Below are 19,996 nucleotides of genomic sequence, written 5' to 3' on the forward strand. Positions count from 1 at the left end.
CTCCTCTTAATATTTCCTATAAAAAATAAGGAAAGCAGAGCACATACTTTGTGACTCGTGAAGCCGCTCGTTCACAAGTGTGATGTCGGCATCAACAATGTCAATCTGCTGCCTTAGTTCGGCGACTTCAACGGACCGGTTAGCTGCCGGACCCTTAGCCACCTGCGCATGAATACAATGCGATCATTACTTAACAATGTGATCCTCCGTTTGCCGCCTAGGGCTGGCAACCAGAGTCTCAAGGGCTACTATCCTCATGGAGCACACCAAGCACTTGTGCCATAATCAAAAAATTACATATTTCATTACATACCTCAAAGCCTCTGAGCAGGCTCGTAAAAGCTTCATTCAGCCCGCTTGTGGCATATGAAATCTTCCCAAGCACTATACTCATTAATGAACGGTGATCCTCCGAGAGAGCAGCTCGCTCCGGAAGGCCCATCAGTGTGTCCGGCCGGTCGCCGAACTATGCCGGACCCTTCTTATCGCCCCCCGTGGGAGCCGAACGCTCCGGGCTCAGGGTGGCTGAGGTACTAGCTTCTGGCCTCGGCAAATCTGGACTTCTCCGTGACGACACTTAGGGGTCGCCCGCCCCATGAGGCGGAGAGGTTGGTGGGGTTTCACTCTCCATCATCTCCGGAAGGAGATCCCCCGGAGACGAACTCTATCGAGAAGAGCTGCTAGCCAGATTGCAAAGAATGGATCCTGGTTATTGTTCTCGGAGGAGGAAGCAGTAGCTTTGTATTTACGATTAAGTTACAGCTCGCCTGAGGGCTGGCCCATTTACGGGCATGGCGCGGTGAGGACGCCCTTCGGGGCAGGGCCCCCTGGTGAAGTCTTCTTCCCTTGTTTGGGCACCTCCGTCTCCAAGTCTTCAGAGGCGGCCCATTTCTTCCCGCGATGGGAGGAGACCTTAGATTCCCCTCCCCGACTATCCTCCTTTGTGGAGGTAGCAATTCCCCCTGTTTGGATGCACAATGTGTGAAGTTCTGCTTCTCTGTTCTTCCCTTCGTCTTTCCTCGAAGGCACTTGACTTAGCACACAACTAAGCATCTTGGCTATGGCAGGGCTAGGTGAGCCTTCGGGAAGTGGCGCAGGACAACTGATTCTCTCCGCCTTGCGGAGCCATTCCTGGCCGCGGATGGTTTTCAGAATAATGTTATGATAAATATAAACGAAGTGTTCGGTTTCTGGGTCACTTACTTGGGTATCTGGACGGTTGTAGCTCAGGCCCGCATCCTCAGTGGTGTCCGGACACTTTAGTTGTGGTCCGAAGAATAACTTACACATCCCTTCGAGCGTCATGCCGAAGAAGTGCAGAATAGTCCGTGGACCTTCTGGATTGATTTCCCACATCCGTAGAGGCCGGCGTTTGCACGGCAAGATCCGTTGGACTAGCATTACCTGAATTACGCTGACAAGGCTAATGTCCCTCTCAAGAAGCTCCCTAATGCGGCTCTGCAATGTTGGTACATCACTAGCAGGCCCCCAATCCAGTCCCACATTGGCCGATGACGCCAGTTGAGGCGGAGGGCCCGAATGAAAGTCGGGGGCAGCCACCCACTTTGTGCCTCTGGGAGCCGTGATGTAAAACCACCTCCGCTTCCATAGATCGGACACCTCTGGGAAGAAGCCCTCTGGCCACGGGGCGTCAGCATTCCTGCTTATTACAGCACCTCCGCACTCCGCGTGTCGCCCCTCAATCATCTTCGGCTTCACATTGAAGGTCTTGAGACATAAGCCGAAGTGCGAGGTGACGTGGAGAAAGGCTTTGCACACGATGATGAACGACGAGATGTGAAGGATGGCGTCTGGAGCTAGATCATGAAAATCTAGCCCGTAATAGAACATGAGCCCTCTCACAACACTACAAGAAATATGTCAACTAGTGACCTTCTGCCAGTGACCCTAGAAGAATTGGTCATAGATCTGTGACCATTTGAGACCAATTGGTCAAAAGCTGTTCGGGGGGCTCCAAACCCTAGACCATTGCGACCATTTTGGTCAAAAAGGTCGTAATTTCCTTACACGAAATGGTCACAAAGCAAACAGGGCTGGTCCGCTGCCTTATTTCTAGTTGTTAAAGACGAATATAGATGGTCATAGCCTTGTAGATTGTGGTGGGTTGTGACGACTAGGCGCCATCTCATCAGTTTTGCCTATGTGTCATGTCCATGTGTTAATTTTTGCCCTAGGTTGTGAAGCAACCTATATTTCTATTATTCCAAAAATTCCCAAAAAATTCGCATAAATTGTTTGGATCATATCTTCATCAAATATGTCAAAAACCTTCATTGCCTAGTTCAAAAATAACTCAATAATATTCATTTTCCTATTCTGTTCAGAGGAGCACTTTGTGAAGGAAGTGTTATTTATATATTCTTGATTTCCCTAAAAATTTGTGAAGACATTCTTCTTAGTATATGATCATCCTCAGCCAAAACTCATGCCCATTGGCCATGTGCATTTCCCGTGCCGCTAATCAAACACTTGGCTGCTAATTCATGTTTGAGCATAGTTCGGTCTCCTCATGAGAATCTTATGTTATAATTTTCTTCCTAACACCTACCTGGGGACTTCCCAACCCACTATACATGCCTAGGCTGCCCACAACGCATGGCAACGCCATGGTCACGCGGTGACCACGCGGTGGCATGCGAGCGTATGCGCTCTAGAGTTGGGGCCCTCGGCCACCGTCCAAACCTCGATGTCTGACCATCAAACCATATATTTCTGATTAAATAGATACTTATTTACCTGGAAATGTATTTTGGAAAAAATAAAGAGCAACCTATGAGGCACCTGCAGTTCAAATTTGACCCGCTTCCAAGTGAATCGACGGGAATTTCTCTTTTTCACCAGAGGTGGATCAAAACTTTTGACACCCAACCATTTTGTCAATTGTGCATTATATATGGCCTAGTATTTTATAAAATTGATTAGGTACAATTTTGCAACAAATATATGGTAGGTCCTTCACAAAAAAACTCATTTTGGGCAGTCGAAAAAATGGAAAATGAATTTTTCGTCCAACGAAAATGAAAAGTTCCTTAGCCAACATTGTTTGTCATTCCAAGATGCACCCTTGTGCATGATATGAGGTCATTTGAACAAACTATGCCATAATGTGGCCATAAGATTGATCATTTGGCTTGAAAGCCATGAATCTTCACACATGATAGCTCATTTCTGAGAACACTTTTTTAAAATAATTACTGTATTACAAGTTTATTATTTTTCCTGGAAACTTGGTCACATATAATGACACAATGCGAAGGTTTTCCAATTTTTTGATATTTTTTTATTTTTTTATGCCCGTTTCAAAATGCGGTCAAAACGACGGGCTTGACCGTTCCTAGCTAATGGTTGAATCTTTGAAAACTTTTGGTGTTTCTATGATAAAATAGATACTTATTTACCTATAAATGATTTTTGGAAATAATAAATAGCAAACTATGAGGCAGCTGCAGTTCAAATTTCACCCGTTTCCAACTTAATCGACGGGAATATGTCTTTTTCACCAAAGGTGGATCAAAACTTTTTACACCCAAACATTTTTTCAATTGTGCATTAAACATGGCCTAGTATTTTATAAAATTGATTTGGTCCATTTTTGCAACAATTATTTGGTAGTTCCTTAAAAAAACCTCCTTTTGGGCACTCGGAAAATGGAAAATGAATTTTCCGTGCAAAGAAAATGAAAACTTCCTTAGGCAACATTGTTTGGAATTCCAAGATGCACCCTTGTGCACAATATGAGATCATTTGAACAAACTATGCCATGAATGTGGCCATAAGATTGATCATTTGGCTTGAAAGCCATGAATCTTCACGCATGGTAGCTCATTTCTGAGAACACTTTTTAAAATAATTACCGTATACAAGTTTATTATTTTTCCTCGAAACTTGGTCACATATAGTGACACAATGCGAAGGTTTCAAATTTTTTGATTTTTTTTGAATTTTTTATGCCCATTTCAAAATGCAGTTAAAATCGCGAGCTTGACCGTTCCTAGCTAGTGGTTGAATCTTGGAATTTTTTTGGTGTTTCTCTGATTAAATAGAAAATTATGTACATAGAAATAATTTTTGGAAAAAATAAAGAGCAAACTACGAGGTTGCTACAGTTCAAATTTGACTCGCTTCCAGCTGAATCGGTGGAAATTTGTCTTTTTCATGAGAGGTGGATCAAAACTTTTTTCACCCAACCATTTGGTCAATTGTGCATTAAATATGGCCTAGTATTTTATAAAATTCATTTGGTCCAATTTTGCAACAATTATTTGGTAGGTCCTTCACAATAAAACCTCATTTGGGGCACTCAAAAAATGGAAAATGATTTATTGTGCAAAGAATATTAAAAATCCCTTTGTCGATACTGTTTACTATTCCAAGATGTAAACTTTTGCAGAGTATAAAGAACTCATTTTGAAAAAATATAAAGAATATAAAGAATATCATTTGACCAAATATTTGGTAGGTCTTTTACAAAAAATAACTCATTTTGAGCACTAAAAAATGGAAAATGATTTTTCCGTGACCTATTTAAAAGGTCATAAAGTCTTCAATTTTGTTTGTTGCGTTCTGATCTGTCTATAGGCATATCACGCGGATCATGCATCAGACACCATGGGATGCTCCGGGATCCAACGGCGGACCTCATCCCCTCACCCCTCTCACCCACGTAGCCCTCTCACCCCCCTCACCCACGCAGCCCCCACTCCCCACCGTTCCAACCCTAGCCCCCACGCCCCCACTCTCCCAAACCCGCACCCGCTCGCCAAAGCCTAGCCGCTGCCACCGCCCCCGCACCACGGCCGTTGATGACGAGGAGCCCGAATCCCCATGCCTCCCAAGCGCCCGAAACCCTAGCCCGCGGCGCAGCCATGGCGACTAAGCTCTGGATCCGGTCCAGGGTGTCGCCATCATGCAGAAGCACCACCAGCTGCACCAGTGGCTCGCCGGCGGCGTGGGCGGGGTGCACGCATCCTCCAGCGCCATCCGCGACTGTCTCCCGTCACTAGGCCCAAACCCAAACCCAAACCAGCCGCCTCTCTCCCGGCTCCCTCCCATGGCGCAAACCAGCCGCCGCCTCTGCCCCTACCGGTGACCTTGCCGCTGTGCTCCGCCCTCCACCCTCCGCCACCCTCTTCCCCTCCCCGCCTCGTCCCCTCGCCTTCTCGCCCGGATGGAGCTACAGGTGAGGCGGCGGCCAGATCCACCGCGGTGGTTCCGGATCCGCCCCGCCGTCAGGCGACGGAGGCGCTCGAGGGTGGTTGTGTCTTCCCAGTTGCTCGCGCGCCAGGAGAGGAGGAGGTGGCGGGCACGACTTCCTTTCTCCGGCAACGACGCAACCATTCGGTGGTTTGACGCCGCTCTTCCGCGTGAGGACAGAGCATGCCGCGGCTCCTCTACGCCGACCATGGGGACGAAGCCATGGAGCTCGTCAAGGTGCCCTCCCCCTCTATTGATTCGATTCGGTTCAATTTGGAGTTCGTGCTATGAATTTTGTGCTCTTTGTTGCTCTGCTCGTGAAGGTCGTGCGTGCTGACCCCTTTCTGTTGCAGGAGAACCTCAGATGCCTGGCTGGCTGCTCTCTCATCCCCTCGCACGCAGGGGTAAGCACCGCATCATCCTCTGCCATGCTCTCTTCTCCTCCCTCCAGGTTCGATACGGGTGCCAGGTGGTACAGGGGTGGAGGTTCTTGGTCTCTGACATTGTAGGATCTGAGTTTGTTCTTCCATTATTAAATCATGGTTCCTGCCATGTTGCTCTATTTATTCAAGTTGGTTTTGTGAACACTAGAACATGGTTAAGAAAACATGGTTAAGTGAACACTAGAACCATGTCAGCAAAGAGTATGACAATGGCCATCCATTCTTTAGAAAAAAGGATAGTTACTACCAGTCGTTGTTGGCCTGTATTACTTACACGATGTTGGATTTCTGCGCAAAGGTTATATCAAAATTGTTATTGGTCTGTATTACTTGTTGTCCATTCTTATTGTCCGTCTTAGATCGTTCCCAGTTCACCGAGTCAAGTTGCTTGACCTACCTATCAGGCAGGCTCACATAGCTGTAGCTGTCATGTCTTTTGCAGTTGTATATTTGACACCCAAGTGCCAGCCATTTTATTCTTACACCAACTTTTGAAGGTGTATATTTTCTGTGTGCTTGTGTGAATATATTGGAGTACATTTCTATCATGCTGCTGTAATATGTAGTGTAGTATTCAAACTTGTATTGTCAGGACCCCGACTCAATGCCACATCGATCTAGCATGTAACACCTCATATCACTTTGCGGCCTCACGCACGGTATTCCCACGGGTGTCGCCTTACCTTAGCCCGGGACCGTTTGCGCCTTTTGGCACACGTATATGACAGTGTCGCTAGCATCCATATGATAAGGAGCCCGGGCTGACATGGCTAGTCGTAAACCCAAAGTGGCACAGACTTACAGGGACAGGCATCCATGACCCAGCATCGAACGTGTCGGTCATCAGCGAGTGAATCCAGGCTGTAGCACTGGGCTAGCAGGACTCCGGTGAACCGGGCTATAGCGGGCTAACAGGACTCCGGTATTCATCGCGTGACATTTCCCCGAAGGGACAGACACAGGAACGAAGAAGGACACATGCCGGCCAGCCTAAGTGTTCCGGAGCAGTAGCAAGCTACCATGGCTCGGTGGAAACACTAGGAGACATTTCCCGATAAGAGAGGCTACTAAAGATAAACAACTAGATAGTCAGATCCCACACATACCAAGCATTTCAATAACATACACACAATATGCTCGATATGTGCAAACACAACATGGCATCACAACATGACTCTACGACTCAAGTAATTTATTCAATAGGCTCCGAGGAGCGAGATATTACAAACAGGGGTCTCATGACCCAACATTCAGAGCATACAAATCAAAGCACAAGCGGAAGCTATCATGTCTGGGTACAGACATCTATAAATGAAAAAGGCTGAGAAGCCTGACTATCTATCAGATCCTGCCGAGGGCACAAGATCGTAGCTGAGGTAACAAGCTAAACGTCGAAATCCACGTGGAACTACTAGTGAGACTGAAGTCTCTCTGCAAAAACATAAAATAGGCAAACGTGAGTACAAATGTACCCAGCAAGACTTACATCAGAACTAACTACATATGCATCATTTTCAACAAGGGGATGGTGGGGTTTAACTGCAGCAAGCCAGATTTGACTCGGTGGCTATCCTAAACTACGACTGCAAGCGACTCTTTTGAGGTGGCGCACACGAGTCCACATATTCACCATATCAATACACCACTATGGATTCGCTCCCGTCCCCCTACGAGAACGCCATCCATAGCACTCACGCTTATCTTGCGCATTTTAAAGTATCCACTTTCACTTGTCTATGAACTGATATAAGCAACCCAGAAGTCCTTTTCCGCGGACACGGCTATTCGAATAGATGATGTTAACCCTGCAGGGGTGTACTTCTTCATACATGTTTCCACCACTTAGCGTCTGCACACGACATGTGCTCGGCAAACTTCAAGCGAAAGCCGACGTGGGTGTAGACCACGACCTACCTAAACACTCAAGTCTCTAGTCCAGGTTTATCGCCTATTCGGGTTCCATCCATGAGGAGATCCGGCCGGAGTTTCGCTCACAGCCCCAAACGATGTGAACAGGGTTCCCGAGATACCTAACGGGCATCCGGTACACCGTGCCACGTACCTACCGCATCACAGCCCACCCCTACGGTCAGCGCTGTCCACGGCCTCCAGTAAGCTACAAACACCAGAAACTACTTGCAACTCCTGGACAGAGGACAAGGGTGAATAAGAAGTCGAGCGGGGTCATATTTCAGGGCCCAATGTATGGTAGTAACTGAATCATGGATCACAAACACAGAACTCAGTTCCTGAGGACGGCTACAATGAGACAACCCACCATGTACTCCTACATGGCCTCTCACCGCTACCTTTACCAAATCGTGTTCACACACTTAGCTCACACACAGTAGGACATGTTCACACGCCTCTGATTCATCCCCGATGAATCAGACCTGACTCAACTCTAAGCAGTAGCAGGCATGACAAACAAACATGAATGAGTAGGCACAACAGGGCTCAAACAACTCCTACTCATGCTAGTGGGTTTCATCTATTTACTGTGGCAATGACAGGTCATGCAAAGGATAAAGGGGTTCAACTACCGCAGCATGTAACAGTTGAATCGGTGTTGTCCTAATGCAGTAAAAGAGAGCAGGAGCGAGAGGGTAGGATTGTATCGGAATGAACAAGGGGGTTTTGCTTGCCTGGCACTTCTGAAGATAACATTGAGTCTTCATCAGTGTCAACGATCACATCATCGGTATCGCGTCTATCGAGAGGGGACAAATACCGGCAACACAGAAAGGAACACAATCAATGCAATGCACAATATGATGCATGCTCATGACATAGCAAAATGAATGTGTTTTGGGCTAATGCATCTAGCAACAAGTTAAATGAAGTTGGTTTGAACACAAGATTCAAATTCAAACTTCATATGTGATTATTTAAATGCCCTTTATTTGATTTGTGCTAAACAGCAGCTATAAGTTGTTCTAACATGCATGAAAATGGTACAGATGGATTCCTTGAATTTTTCTGATAATTTTTCATATATAATTTATTTAATTTGGAGTTACGGTTGAATTTCTATGATTTTTAGAAGTTTATACAATTTTCTGGAATTTTCTGATTTATTTTAAATCCAGAAAATGAGTTATGACATCAGCACTGCGTCATGCTTGCATCAGCAAGTCAACAGGGCTGCCCCGGGTCAAACCTGACGTGTGGGGTCCACACGTCAGTGACACAGGGACTAATCCCGCGTTGACCCGGGCTGGTTAGCTTTGACTAAGCCCTGGGGCCCACTTGTCAGCGTCAGTAGGTGGGGGGTTAGTGGCTAATTAACTAAGCCACGTCAGCCCGCCGGAGTTCTGGCCGGCGGCGACCATTAGCGCGGCGGCGAGGGTGGTTTTGGCCACCCCGGCGACCAAATGGGCCGCGGAGGGCATCTAGGAGGAGCTGGGGACAAGCCGAACCTCCTGGTGGAGTCAGTTGCGCTCGGGGCGGCCGGAATCGGTGCCGACGGCGAGCGAGGCGGCGGCCGGAGCTCAGGTGTGCTCGGTTTCGGCGTTACACGGCACGGCGGGCGCGGCCGATGGGCTCTATGGGATGCTGGGGTCACCAGGAATACCCAGAGGCAACGAGCGCAGGCGGAGAGGCTCGGGAGCACGAAGCTCACCGGCCATGGCAGACGGCGGCTTCGGGTGCTTGTGGGGCGGCGGCTACAGGGTGCGCGAGAGAGAGAGAGGTGAGGGGAAATGACGGCAAGCTCACTGTGGTTGCAGAGCGCGTCTCAGCGGGCTCGGGGGCGACCTGTCGGCGGTGAATCGAACGGCGACGACCTCCGGTGGCCGAGGAGGGGAACGGCGACGTGGGCGGCGATGCAGGGCGTCCGGGGCCTCGTGGCTTGGTGGAGAGGAAGAGGAGGTCGAGGCGGAGCCTCTGGGCTAGTCAGGGGAGCGAGGGAGGCCCGGTGGCCACGAGAGAGCTCGTCGGCGGCGGCGGGTGTGTTCGGTGGCTGCGCGCGAGAGGGAAGCAGAGGAGGGAACGGGGTCCAGGGGAAGAGAGGGGAGGTGCAGGGGGCGAGGGGGAGTGCGTGGCGCCCTCGGGTGCCTCCAGCGGCGAGCGGGTAAGCAGGAGGTGGCCGGAGCGTGCGCGCGCGCGTCGGGCACACGCCCTCCTGCCTACTGGCAGGAGGTCGAAGACGGTGGCGACCGGGGTGGGCTGGGCCGCACAGTGCTGGACCAGCACAGGAGCTGGGCCGGCTCTGGTGGGCTGCACGGGTGAGGCCAGGTAAGTACTGTCCCTTTTAATTTTTCTGTTCTGTTTTCCTTTTTATTTTATTTTGCCACTGTTTTCAAATTCAAAATAATTTCAAACAGTGCCAAAACATTCTGAAATATTTTATGTTACCTCTCTGGACTATTCCAAAAGTACATAAAACATTTCAAAGCATTTGAAAACATATTCATTATATATTATGAATATATCCCCAAATTCAAATAGATTATTGATTTAAATTCAGAGACCAAATAATTCCTTAAAAATATTCCAGGATTTTGGTTTGATATATAACTCTTGCCAAAATTCACAAAACTATTTTTAGGGCATTTTGGATTCACAGAATGCAATTTAAAGGGTGCTTGCCCTTCTTTTAATTAGATTTTGAGGTTTCCAAAATTCCTCAGTTCAGGTTTCAGAATTTAAATATGATGCACACATGAGCTAGCCTAGAGCACTACCAGCAGCTAGGGATGTGACAACTCACCCCCACTAAACAAGAATCTCGTCTCGAGATTCAAGCGTAGGGTAAGGTGAAAGGTAAACGCAACTAGTATAATCTTCACGATCCAGGTTGCACTTCATAGGGACGTTGATTCGAACACCATCTTTGTCTTGTCGTCTTGCTCTGAGAACTCCAGCTAATCATGAAAAGAAGAGGAAAGGAAAACTCTTAGAAGGATCGGTCTTCTCGAAGATCGAACAACTCACGGAATGAGACATAGGACCATCTCTCGGGTTGAGACACGAGTTACACATCAAGAGGGGTGGAAAGAGACGGATGACGAAGGTTCACTAGGTGGACAACAATTCCACACTTAAGAAGGTGGTAAACGATTGTCAACGTAGCGAGGAGTTGAGTTGCCATGATACCACGACGAAACATCCTGGAGGAGGGTGATTCGTAGATTATTATCTTAAGTGGCAAAAAGAATTACTTTTGATTCAGAGATCATTGGAACTCTTTATACCAGCCTAAGGTAATCACAAGCGATCATTTGGAGGGGGTCGGTAGAATGGCATACTCGGACTTGGATGATGTGGATTACCTTGTTGAAAACAACGTAATGAATGAATTTTGCTTATCACCGGAAATGGAAGAGACCCATGGTAGAATGGCACATTGGCGGTGCAAGCTGGGAACAAAATGCAAATGCTGGGAATGATTCTGGTAACTGGGGAAGAACCCAACAATAGAGAGTGAATTCACTGTTGGAGTGGTTATAGCATAACCGAAGAATCTGGGGCAATCCCAGCTAGTGCCGATGATAAGACGTAGCGCTTGTGCGTGCTCTCAAGAACTTAAGCATTTCCACATTCATCAAGGTTTTACCAACATCCGTGTCAAGGGTCCGGTAGCACAACTTACTACCATGATGAATGGTGATGGAGGATGCAGATGCAAAGGAAGATAACACTTTCTCAGATTTCACCTTAGCGAGGCCAAGGAAACAAAATCTGGATGATCGACCGAGAGACATTTAGCACTCCGCTTCTAATGTTCTCCTTGACGTGCTAGTGTATCCCATTCATAGATATGGTTTGATAACTAGAACATCAAGTAAAAGGTCGGACTTCGGGAACACAATAAGCATAACGCACAACTAGGAAGTAAATCCTACGAAGTCCTTATGGGAAGGTGGCCAACTGCTTCAATCAAGATACCACAATAATAGGTCCTTCGGCTGGGTGGTGCTGGCCACGACATCCACTTTACCGGTTATCAAGGGACCAATATTATAGTTCTTGGGAAATGTTCCAAACCATCATATCTGCCTGAGATTCAGATCTGGTTGGTGTCAGGATAATCCAGACTCATCGAGTCTAGGAAGAAAAATGAAAGTTTGCAACACAATTCGACGAGATGACGTTGCGAGATTCTCGGGAAATGAACTACGATAGCAAGCTCCAAAACATGAGCTGGTTCTGCTACAAACATGTGAACACGTTGTCCAAGACAAGCATGACCACAAAGTAGTCTTACAATAAAACACTACCGAGTTCAGGAGGGGGAACCATCAGCGAGGATATCGAAGTTTTGTACAAATCCATCTGGTACCTTCGGGACTAGCACTTAAAACTTATTAATCTTGAACAAATCAATCAGTGGCTTGGTGTGCTAGGGACCCATATAGAATGGAGGTTGCAAGTCTCCGAACCACAGAATACTTCGCACGTATGCATGACTGATTTGGGATGATTCCAAAGGAAACAACATTGACTTTCTCGAATCCACGACGGCAACTTGCACCAAATGCACATGGACTGGAGGAAGTCACTTCTTACATCCGAACATTTGCTCCATGAACTAGCATGAAGAAATGCTTTCAAAAGTTTCCAACACTAACTTAATGTTCAACAAAATCATGGAGGGAATAAGGATGTTGTCAATGGGCTCAACAACAATTCATCCGGGTTTCCTTTTAAAAGGAATTCCATAGTTAAGTGAACAAGTGATAGCATTGGTCAGACCAAAGATGTAGGGGTGTATGCTCGAGGGATCAACCACGAGTAAGACAACATTACGAGCATCGTTGGTACTGATTTGATTTGACGATAGCCCACACTCAAATCAAAGGATTGATAAGACAATAGGTCCAGCAACTGATCACAGGGACCAATCGATGAAGATATCATCTTTCTTCAACACACACTACACAAGAATATCCCTTTGGAACGAACTAAGTCAGACAAGCTTTTATCTTCCAACTCTCCAAGTTGTTGTCTAGCTTAACCAACTAGCTCAGGGATATCTAACACCGATTTTTGGAGAGAAGGTGGTTCACAAGAAACCAACTTGATCACGGGCTCAACATAACGGTCAGGTGACGACCTGGTAATACTTCCGAGAAGATCTTCGGAAATCACGAACCACCGATATGTTACTAAGCTCGAGAACAATCTTGCTTTTCAGGGCAAGATGATATGATCAAATGAGCGAGGACTTGACAAAATCCTAACTCATCAATCAAAGAGTGCACCAGGAAATAAGGACTAGGTAGCACAATCAATCTTAGAATGATGATTCAATAAACAACACGCTAAGAATGAAATTATTGTCCTTTAGCTACCAAGCAACAAGGTTGCTAGGAGTATTGATTTCACACATCACGATTCACTTGTCGGCATTCCGGTTACAATAATACAGGAACCGAGGAATGAACAATGATGGCAAGAAGTATCACTGTACCAAGAGTGCATAGGATGGTGTGCAATTCCTATAACATCCCGATATAAAGATGGTAATACTCCAAGATAGAGCAGAACAAAAGCTGGATTAGCAATTTGTTCTGTGGAGCACAACTTTTTGACCCAATCCTAGATATGGAAGAGGTACTGGAGTTTGTTTCTCCTAGTCATCCCGGAATGGAATGGCTTGACAGACCACAAGAGTCATAGGCATCGATGAACGAACGCACGCATACTCTTGACTATCAATTGATAGACGAGGGTCAGAATGCAACTAAAGAGAGCAACTCAAAGGAACATGCGATTTTCTGAGTTGTGGATGCATGGTTTAGCATGTCGAACGAATTCCACATATTTCTTCCGGATAACCCATGCAGAAAGGTAGAACTGGCAGAGTCACAATGTAGAATCGAGAACCCATCGAGAGCACTCTGATTGTGATCTTTCGATCAGCGAGGAACATCTGCCATAAGCGGTTCATAGTATTTGGAAGAAAGGAATACCACGAACATCGAGGACTAATGCAAAGGTTACTGATAACCTAAAGGAACGAGCAAAACTATCAACATGAAGCAAGTAGGGTGAATCTCGGGTTCAAAACCCAGGGATAGAATACCTACTACTAGATGGCATCACGGGATGCTTTCGATAATGACGGCCAGAGTCATCACACTGGAGCATAAATCATGGCTAGGCTACTAGATGATCCCCTGAGACACCTAAGGTCATTATAGTAACTCCAACATAATGTCAAGGCAATAGAATACCTCAACTCAACAATTAGTGTGATTGAGCTGGCATAAAGGAACATCGAGACCAGAGGGAAAGGATTTTGCAAATGCATCAGACTATTTAGAAACCTGGGATGACTCGGACAGCATAACGGCTGTAAATGCTCAGAAAAGATTTGAGACATTCACAAAATGGTGGCATAACCACTCAGAAGCACGATATCAAGGTTTCGAGATCAACAATTAACATACGGAAGTAGTAGAAACTGAACTCAAGCTTAAATCCAACAATCTTATAAGTCTTCGGATTAGTAACACGTGATCCTGATAGAAAGAAGAGAAAGCCTAGTTCTTAATCCCCGTAGAAGAGAAGATGATGACTCAGATCAGAAGGTCATGAGGTATAAGGAGTAAAAAGAGCCTTACGTTCCATCCCACAATCAATTCCCTTATATAACTAAAGAATTTCTAGACTCAACTTCGACCAGTTTGGCTTGGTAATCCTACAGGCAGTCAAGCTCTGATACCAACGCTGTCAGGACCCCGACTCAATGCCACATCGATCTAGCATGTAACACCTCATATCACTTTGCGGCCTCACGCACGGTATTCCCACGGGTGTCGCCTTACCTTAGCCCGGGACCGTTTGCGCCTTTTGGCACACGTATATGACAGTGTCGCTAGCATCCATATGATAAGGAGCCCGGGCTGACATGGCTAGTCGTAAACCCAAAGTGGCACAGACTTACAGGGACAGGCATCCATGACCCAGCATCGAACGTGTCGGTCATCAGCGAGTGAATCCAGGCTGTAGCACTGGGCTAGCAGGACTCCGGTGAACCGGGCTGTAGCGGGCTAACAGGACTCCGGTATTCATCGCGTGACATTTCCCCGAAGGGACAGACACAGGAACGAAGAAGGACACATGCCGGCCAGCCTAAGTGTTCCGGAGCAGTAGCAAGCTACCATGGCTCGGTGGAAACACTAGGAGACATTTCCCGATAAGAGAGGCTACTAAAGATAAACAACTAGATAGTCAGATCCCACACATACCAAGCATTTCAATAACATACACACAATATGCTCGATATGTGCAAACACAACATGGCATCACAACATGACTCTACGACTCAAGTAATTTATTCAATAGGCTCCGAGGAGCGAGATATTACAAACAGGGGTCTCATGACCCAACATTCAGAGCATACAAATCAAAGCACAAGCGGAAGCTATCATGTCTGGGTACAGACATCTATAAATGAAAAAGGCTGAGAAGCCTGACTATCTATCAGATCCTGCCGAGGGCACAAGATCGTAGCTGAGGTAACAAGCTAAACGTCGAAATCCACGTGGAACTACTAGTGAGACTGAAGTCTCTCTGCAAAAACATAAAATAGGCAAACGTGAGTACAAATGTACCCAGCAAGACTTACATCAGAACTAACTACATATGCATCATTTTCAACAAGGGGATGGTGGGGTTTAACTGCAGCAAGCCAGCTTTGACTCGGTGGCTATCCTAAACTACGACTGCAAGCGACTCTTTTGAGGTGGCGCACACGAGTCCACATATTCACCATATCAATACACCACTATGGATTCGCTCCCGTCCCCCTACGAGAACGCCATCCATAGCACTCACGCTTATCTTGCGCATTTTAAAGTATCCACTTTCACTTGTCTATGAACTGATATAAGCAACCCAGAAGTCCTTTTCCGCGGACACGGCTATTCGAATAGATGATGTTAACCCTGCAGGGGTGTACTTCTTCATACATGTTTCCACCACTTAGCGTCTGCACACGACATGTGCTCGGCAGACTTCAAGCGAAAGCCGACGTGGGTGTAGACCACGACCTACCTAAACACTCAAGTCTCTAGTCCAGGTTTATCGCCTATTCGGGTTCCATCCATGAGGAGATCCGGCCGGAGTTTCGCTCACAGCCCCAAACGATGTGAACAGGGTTCCCGAGATACCTAACGGGCATCCGGTACACCGTGCCACGTACCTACCGCATCACAGCCCACCCCTACGGTCAGCGCTGTCCACGGCCTCCAGTAAGCTACAAACACCAGAAACTACTTGCAACTCCTGGACAGAGGACAAGGGTGAATAAGAAGTCGAGCGGGGTCATATTTCAGGGCCCAATGTATGGTAGTAACTGAATCATGGATCACAAACACAGAACTCAGTTCCTGAGGACGGCTACAATGAGACAACCCACCACGTACTCCTACATGGCCTCTCACCGCTACCTTTACCAAATCGTGTTCACACACTTAGCTCACACACAGTAGGACATGTTCACACGCCTCTGATTCATCCCCGATGAATCAGACCTGACTCAACTCTAAGCAGTAGCAGGCATGACAAACAAACATGAATGAGTAGGCACAACAGGGCTCAAACAACTCCTACTCATGCTAGTGGGTTTCATCTATTTACTGTGGCAATGACAGGTCATGCAAAGGATAAAGGGGTTCAACTACCGCAGCATGTAACAGTTGAATCGGTGTTGTCCTAATGCAGTAAAAGAGAGCAGGAGCGAGAGGGTAGGATTGTATCGGAATGAACAAGGGGGTTTTGCTTGCCTGGCACTTCTGAAGATAACATTGAGTCTTCATCAGTGTCAACGATCACATCATCGGTATCGCGTCTATCGAGAGGGGACAAATACCGGCAACACAGAAAGGAACACAATCAATGCAATGCACAATATGATGCATGCTCATGACATAGCAAAATGAATGTGTTTTGGGCTAATGCATCTAGCAACAAGTTAAATGAAGTTGGTTTGAACACAAGATTCAAATTCAAACTTCATATGTGATTATTTAAATGCCCTTTATTTGATTTGTGCTAAACAGCAGCTATAAGTTGTTCTAACATGCATGAAAATGGTACAGATGGATTCCTTGAATTTTTCTGATAATTTTTCATATATAATTTATTTAATTTGGAGTTACGGTTGAATTTCTATGATTTTTAGAAGTTTATACAATTTTCTGGAATTTTCTGATTTATTTTAAATCCAGAAAATGAGTTATGACATTAGCACTGCGTCATGCTTGCATCAGCAAGTCAACAGGGCTGCCCCGGGTCAAACCTGACGTGTGGGGTCCACACGTCAGTGACACAGGGACTAATCCCGCGTTGACCCGGGCTGGTTAGCTTTGACTAAGCCCTGGGGCCCACTTGTCAGCGTCAGTAGGTGGGGGGTTAGTGGCTAATTAACTAAGCCACGTCAGCCCGCCAGAGTTCTGGCCGGCGGCGACCATTAGCGCGGCGGCGAGGGTGGTTTTGGCCACCCCGGCGACCAAATGGGCCGCGGAGGGCATCTAGGAGGAGCTGGGGACAAGCCGAAGCTCCTGGTGGAGTCAGTTGCGCTCGGGGCGGCCGGAATCGGTGCCGACGGCGAGCGAGGCGGCGGCCGGAGCTCAGGTGTGCTCGGTTTCGGCGTTACACGGCACGGCGGGCGCGGCCGATGGGCTCTATGGGATGCTGGGGTCACCAGGAATACCCGGAGGCAACGAGCGCAGGCGGAGAGGCTCGGGAGCACGAAGCTCACCGGCCATGGCGGACGGCGGCTTCGGGTGCTTGTGGGGCGGCGGCTACAGGGTGCGCGAGAGAGAGAGAGGTGAGGGGAAACGACGGCAAGCTCACTGTGGTTGCAGAGCGCGTCTCAGCGGGCTCGGGGGCGACCTGTCGGCGGTGAATCGAACGGCGACGACCTCCGGTGGCCGAGGAGGGGAACGGCGACGTGGGCGGCAATGCAGGGCGTCCGGGGCCTCGTGGCTTGGTGGAGAGGAAGAGGAGGTCGAGGCGGAGCCTCTGGGCTAGTCGGGGGAGCGAGGGAGGCCCGGTGGCCACGAGAGAGCTCGTCGGCGGCGGCGGGTGTGTTCGGTGGCTGCGCGCGAGAGGGAAGCAGAGGAGGGAATGGGGTCCAGGGGAAGAGAGGGGAGGTGCAGGGGGCGAGGGGGAGTGCGTGGCGCCCTCGGGTGCCTCCAGCGGCGAGCGGGTAAGCAGGAGGTGGCCGGAGCGTGCGCGCGCGCGTCGGGCACACGCCCTCCTGCCTACTGGCAGGAGGTTGAAGACGGTGGCGACCGGGGTGGGCTGGGCCGCACAGTGCTGGACCAGCACAGGAGCTGGGCCGGCTCTGGTGGGCTGCACGGGTGAGGCCAGGTAAGTACTGTCCCTTTTAATTTTTCTGTTCTGTTTTCCTTTTTATTTTATTTTGCCACTGTTTTCAAATTCAAAATAATTTCAAACAGTGCCAAAACATTCTGAAATATTTTATGTTACCTCTCTGGACTATTCCAAAAGTACATTAAACATTTCAAAGCATTTGAAAACATATTCATTATATATTATGAATATATCCCCAAATTCAAATAGATTATTGATTTAAATTCAGAGACCAAATAATTCCTTAAAAATATTCCAAAATTTTGGTTTGATATATAACTCTTGCCAAAATTCACAAAACTATTTTTAGGGCATTTTGGATTCACAGAATGCAATTTAAAGGGTGCTTGCCCTTCTTTTAATTAGATTTTGAGGTTTCCAAAATTCCTCAGTTCAGGTTTCAGAATTTAAATATGATGCACACATGAGCTAGCCTAGAGCACTACCAGCAGCTAGGGATGTGACATGTATGCTGTTGTAGTTCAATATTTATATTCAGTAATAGCTATATACAGTACTACTGCCTACATGCTTCTTGCAACTGATGCTTTTAATTTTGCTCAGTTTTTGTTGCTTCGGATCGCTTCCTCCTTGACACCCCGATTTGGACAGTGGCAGCAGCGATAGTGTTGACACTCGAGCATGCCCACCTCTCCATCTATAATTGGTCCGTCTTCTTTGGACGGTTATCTGCTTCCTCCCCAGTTTGAATTCTCGATCCCCTTTCTTGTTGATGACTCATTGAATGATTCGCAGGGTGCAGGTGCTCTACTACGTGCTACTCCAGAAGGGTCACCTAGACATGTACGTCGGCAATCGAGAGGCCGCTCCAGCTCGTGCAGACCATTGTTTGGCTCTACCATTGATCAATTATCTGTAACTTGCTGACCTATTTTCTAGGCCGCATGTTTTGTATTTTGCATGAGACATTCTTCCTGGAATGACATGATTTACCTTTTAATTCTTCTGACCAAACATGTGTTTAGCTTTTTTCATTTTCTTATCAACAGATGTTCTACTTGTTTTGAGTTGCTGCCACTTTGTTAGCTACTGCCACTTGTTTTTGTCTGTAATTTGATCACTTGTTAGTTTAGTCAGGTAAGGGTTTAGATGAAATGATCCTTTAGGAAGTAGGTACTATAAATATATCAAAGGCTACAATCATTGAGAGAACCTTGCTCTACTTTTGCAAATGTTTGGTTTATTCATGATATGGTTTCTATAGCTATGTGACGCCCCATAATAATTTTTTTGGGCCTCGCCAATTGATTGAATGATTCAATTATTTGTCTGTGTTGCTTCTGTAAATGTCACTTGTGATTGTGTTGCATATAGTTGTGTAAAGGTCCTGGACAATGATGTGCAAACAATTATTTTCTCTTGCATTAGTTTGTCAAATTTGTCTAAGTTAGTACATGAGGATTTTGCTAGTTGACATACTAATGTTGCTCAATGAGCGATGCTCCATAGTTGACAACTACTAATTTTAATATTCAAACAACAACAGTGCTACAGAGCTATGTTATAATTAATGTGTACTTGTTGAAAGTTCTTGCTTATATTAGTAGTGTCTCTCATTTCATTTCTAATGATGTGTCTCTCATTTCTGTTCTAGTTAATGTGTAACTGAGAATGAACATACTTTTCTCTTTTTAGACTGCTAGATTGCACTAGTTGAACAATCTTCTCTAGTTAAAACAAGTTAGGATCCATCAATACAATAGGACTCTGTTTGCATTTCACCTAGCTTGTAACCAATATCTTTATCGCTAATTTACCTTCTTGTAATTAGTATATCCTTAGATAAGGGTTATAGTGAGGTTCAGTTAATGCCCCCTTCAACTTGATTGATAATACTGCCATACAATCTGAACCAGCTGGGCTCTTTTGCACAGTTATGGTACTCATCATTGTAATCATGAACATAAATTATAATATGCATTGGTGATCAGCTTGTTTTATCTCAGTTGTGATGCCATTGAATTTAAGTGACTGCCAACTTGTTCCTT

The 19,996-nt window shown here is 46.6% G+C and overlaps 1 protein-coding gene across 1 annotated transcript; it reads left to right on the forward strand.

Moving 5' to 3' along the window:
- Positions 1-4,750: 4,750 nt before the first annotated feature.
- LOC123134224 (uncharacterized) lies at positions 4,751-19,152 on the forward strand. Its single transcript, XM_044553508.1, has 3 exons — positions 4,751-5,451; positions 5,568-5,618; positions 18,552-19,152. Exons 1-3 carry the CDS (start codon positions 5,189-5,191, stop codon positions 18,580-18,582), a joined length of 345 nt encoding a protein of 114 aa, XP_044409443.1. The 5' UTR covers positions 4,751-5,188; the 3' UTR covers positions 18,583-19,152.
- The last annotated feature ends 844 nt before the right edge of the window (positions 19,153-19,996 follow it).

This window comes from Triticum aestivum, chromosome 6B, assembly GCF_018294505.1.
Source record: "Triticum aestivum cultivar Chinese Spring chromosome 6B, IWGSC CS RefSeq v2.1, whole genome shotgun sequence".
NCBI lineage: Eukaryota > Viridiplantae > Streptophyta > Magnoliopsida > Poales > Poaceae > Triticum > Triticum aestivum.

Excerpts from the sequence above, each read along its gene's own strand:
- LOC123134224 (XM_044553508.1), top strand. The coding sequence starts at position 5,189 with ATGGAGCTACAGGTGAGGCGGCGGCCAGATCCACCGCGGTGGTTCCGG. Across the intron at positions 5,452-5,567 it reads AAGCCATGGAGCTCGTCAAG|GAGAACCTCAGATGCCTGGC; the intron begins GTGCCCTCCCCC and ends TTTCTGTTGCAG. Across the intron at positions 5,619-18,551 it reads TCATCCCCTCGCACGCAGGG|TTTTTGTTGCTTCGGATCGC; the intron begins GTAAGCACCGCA and ends AATTTTGCTCAG.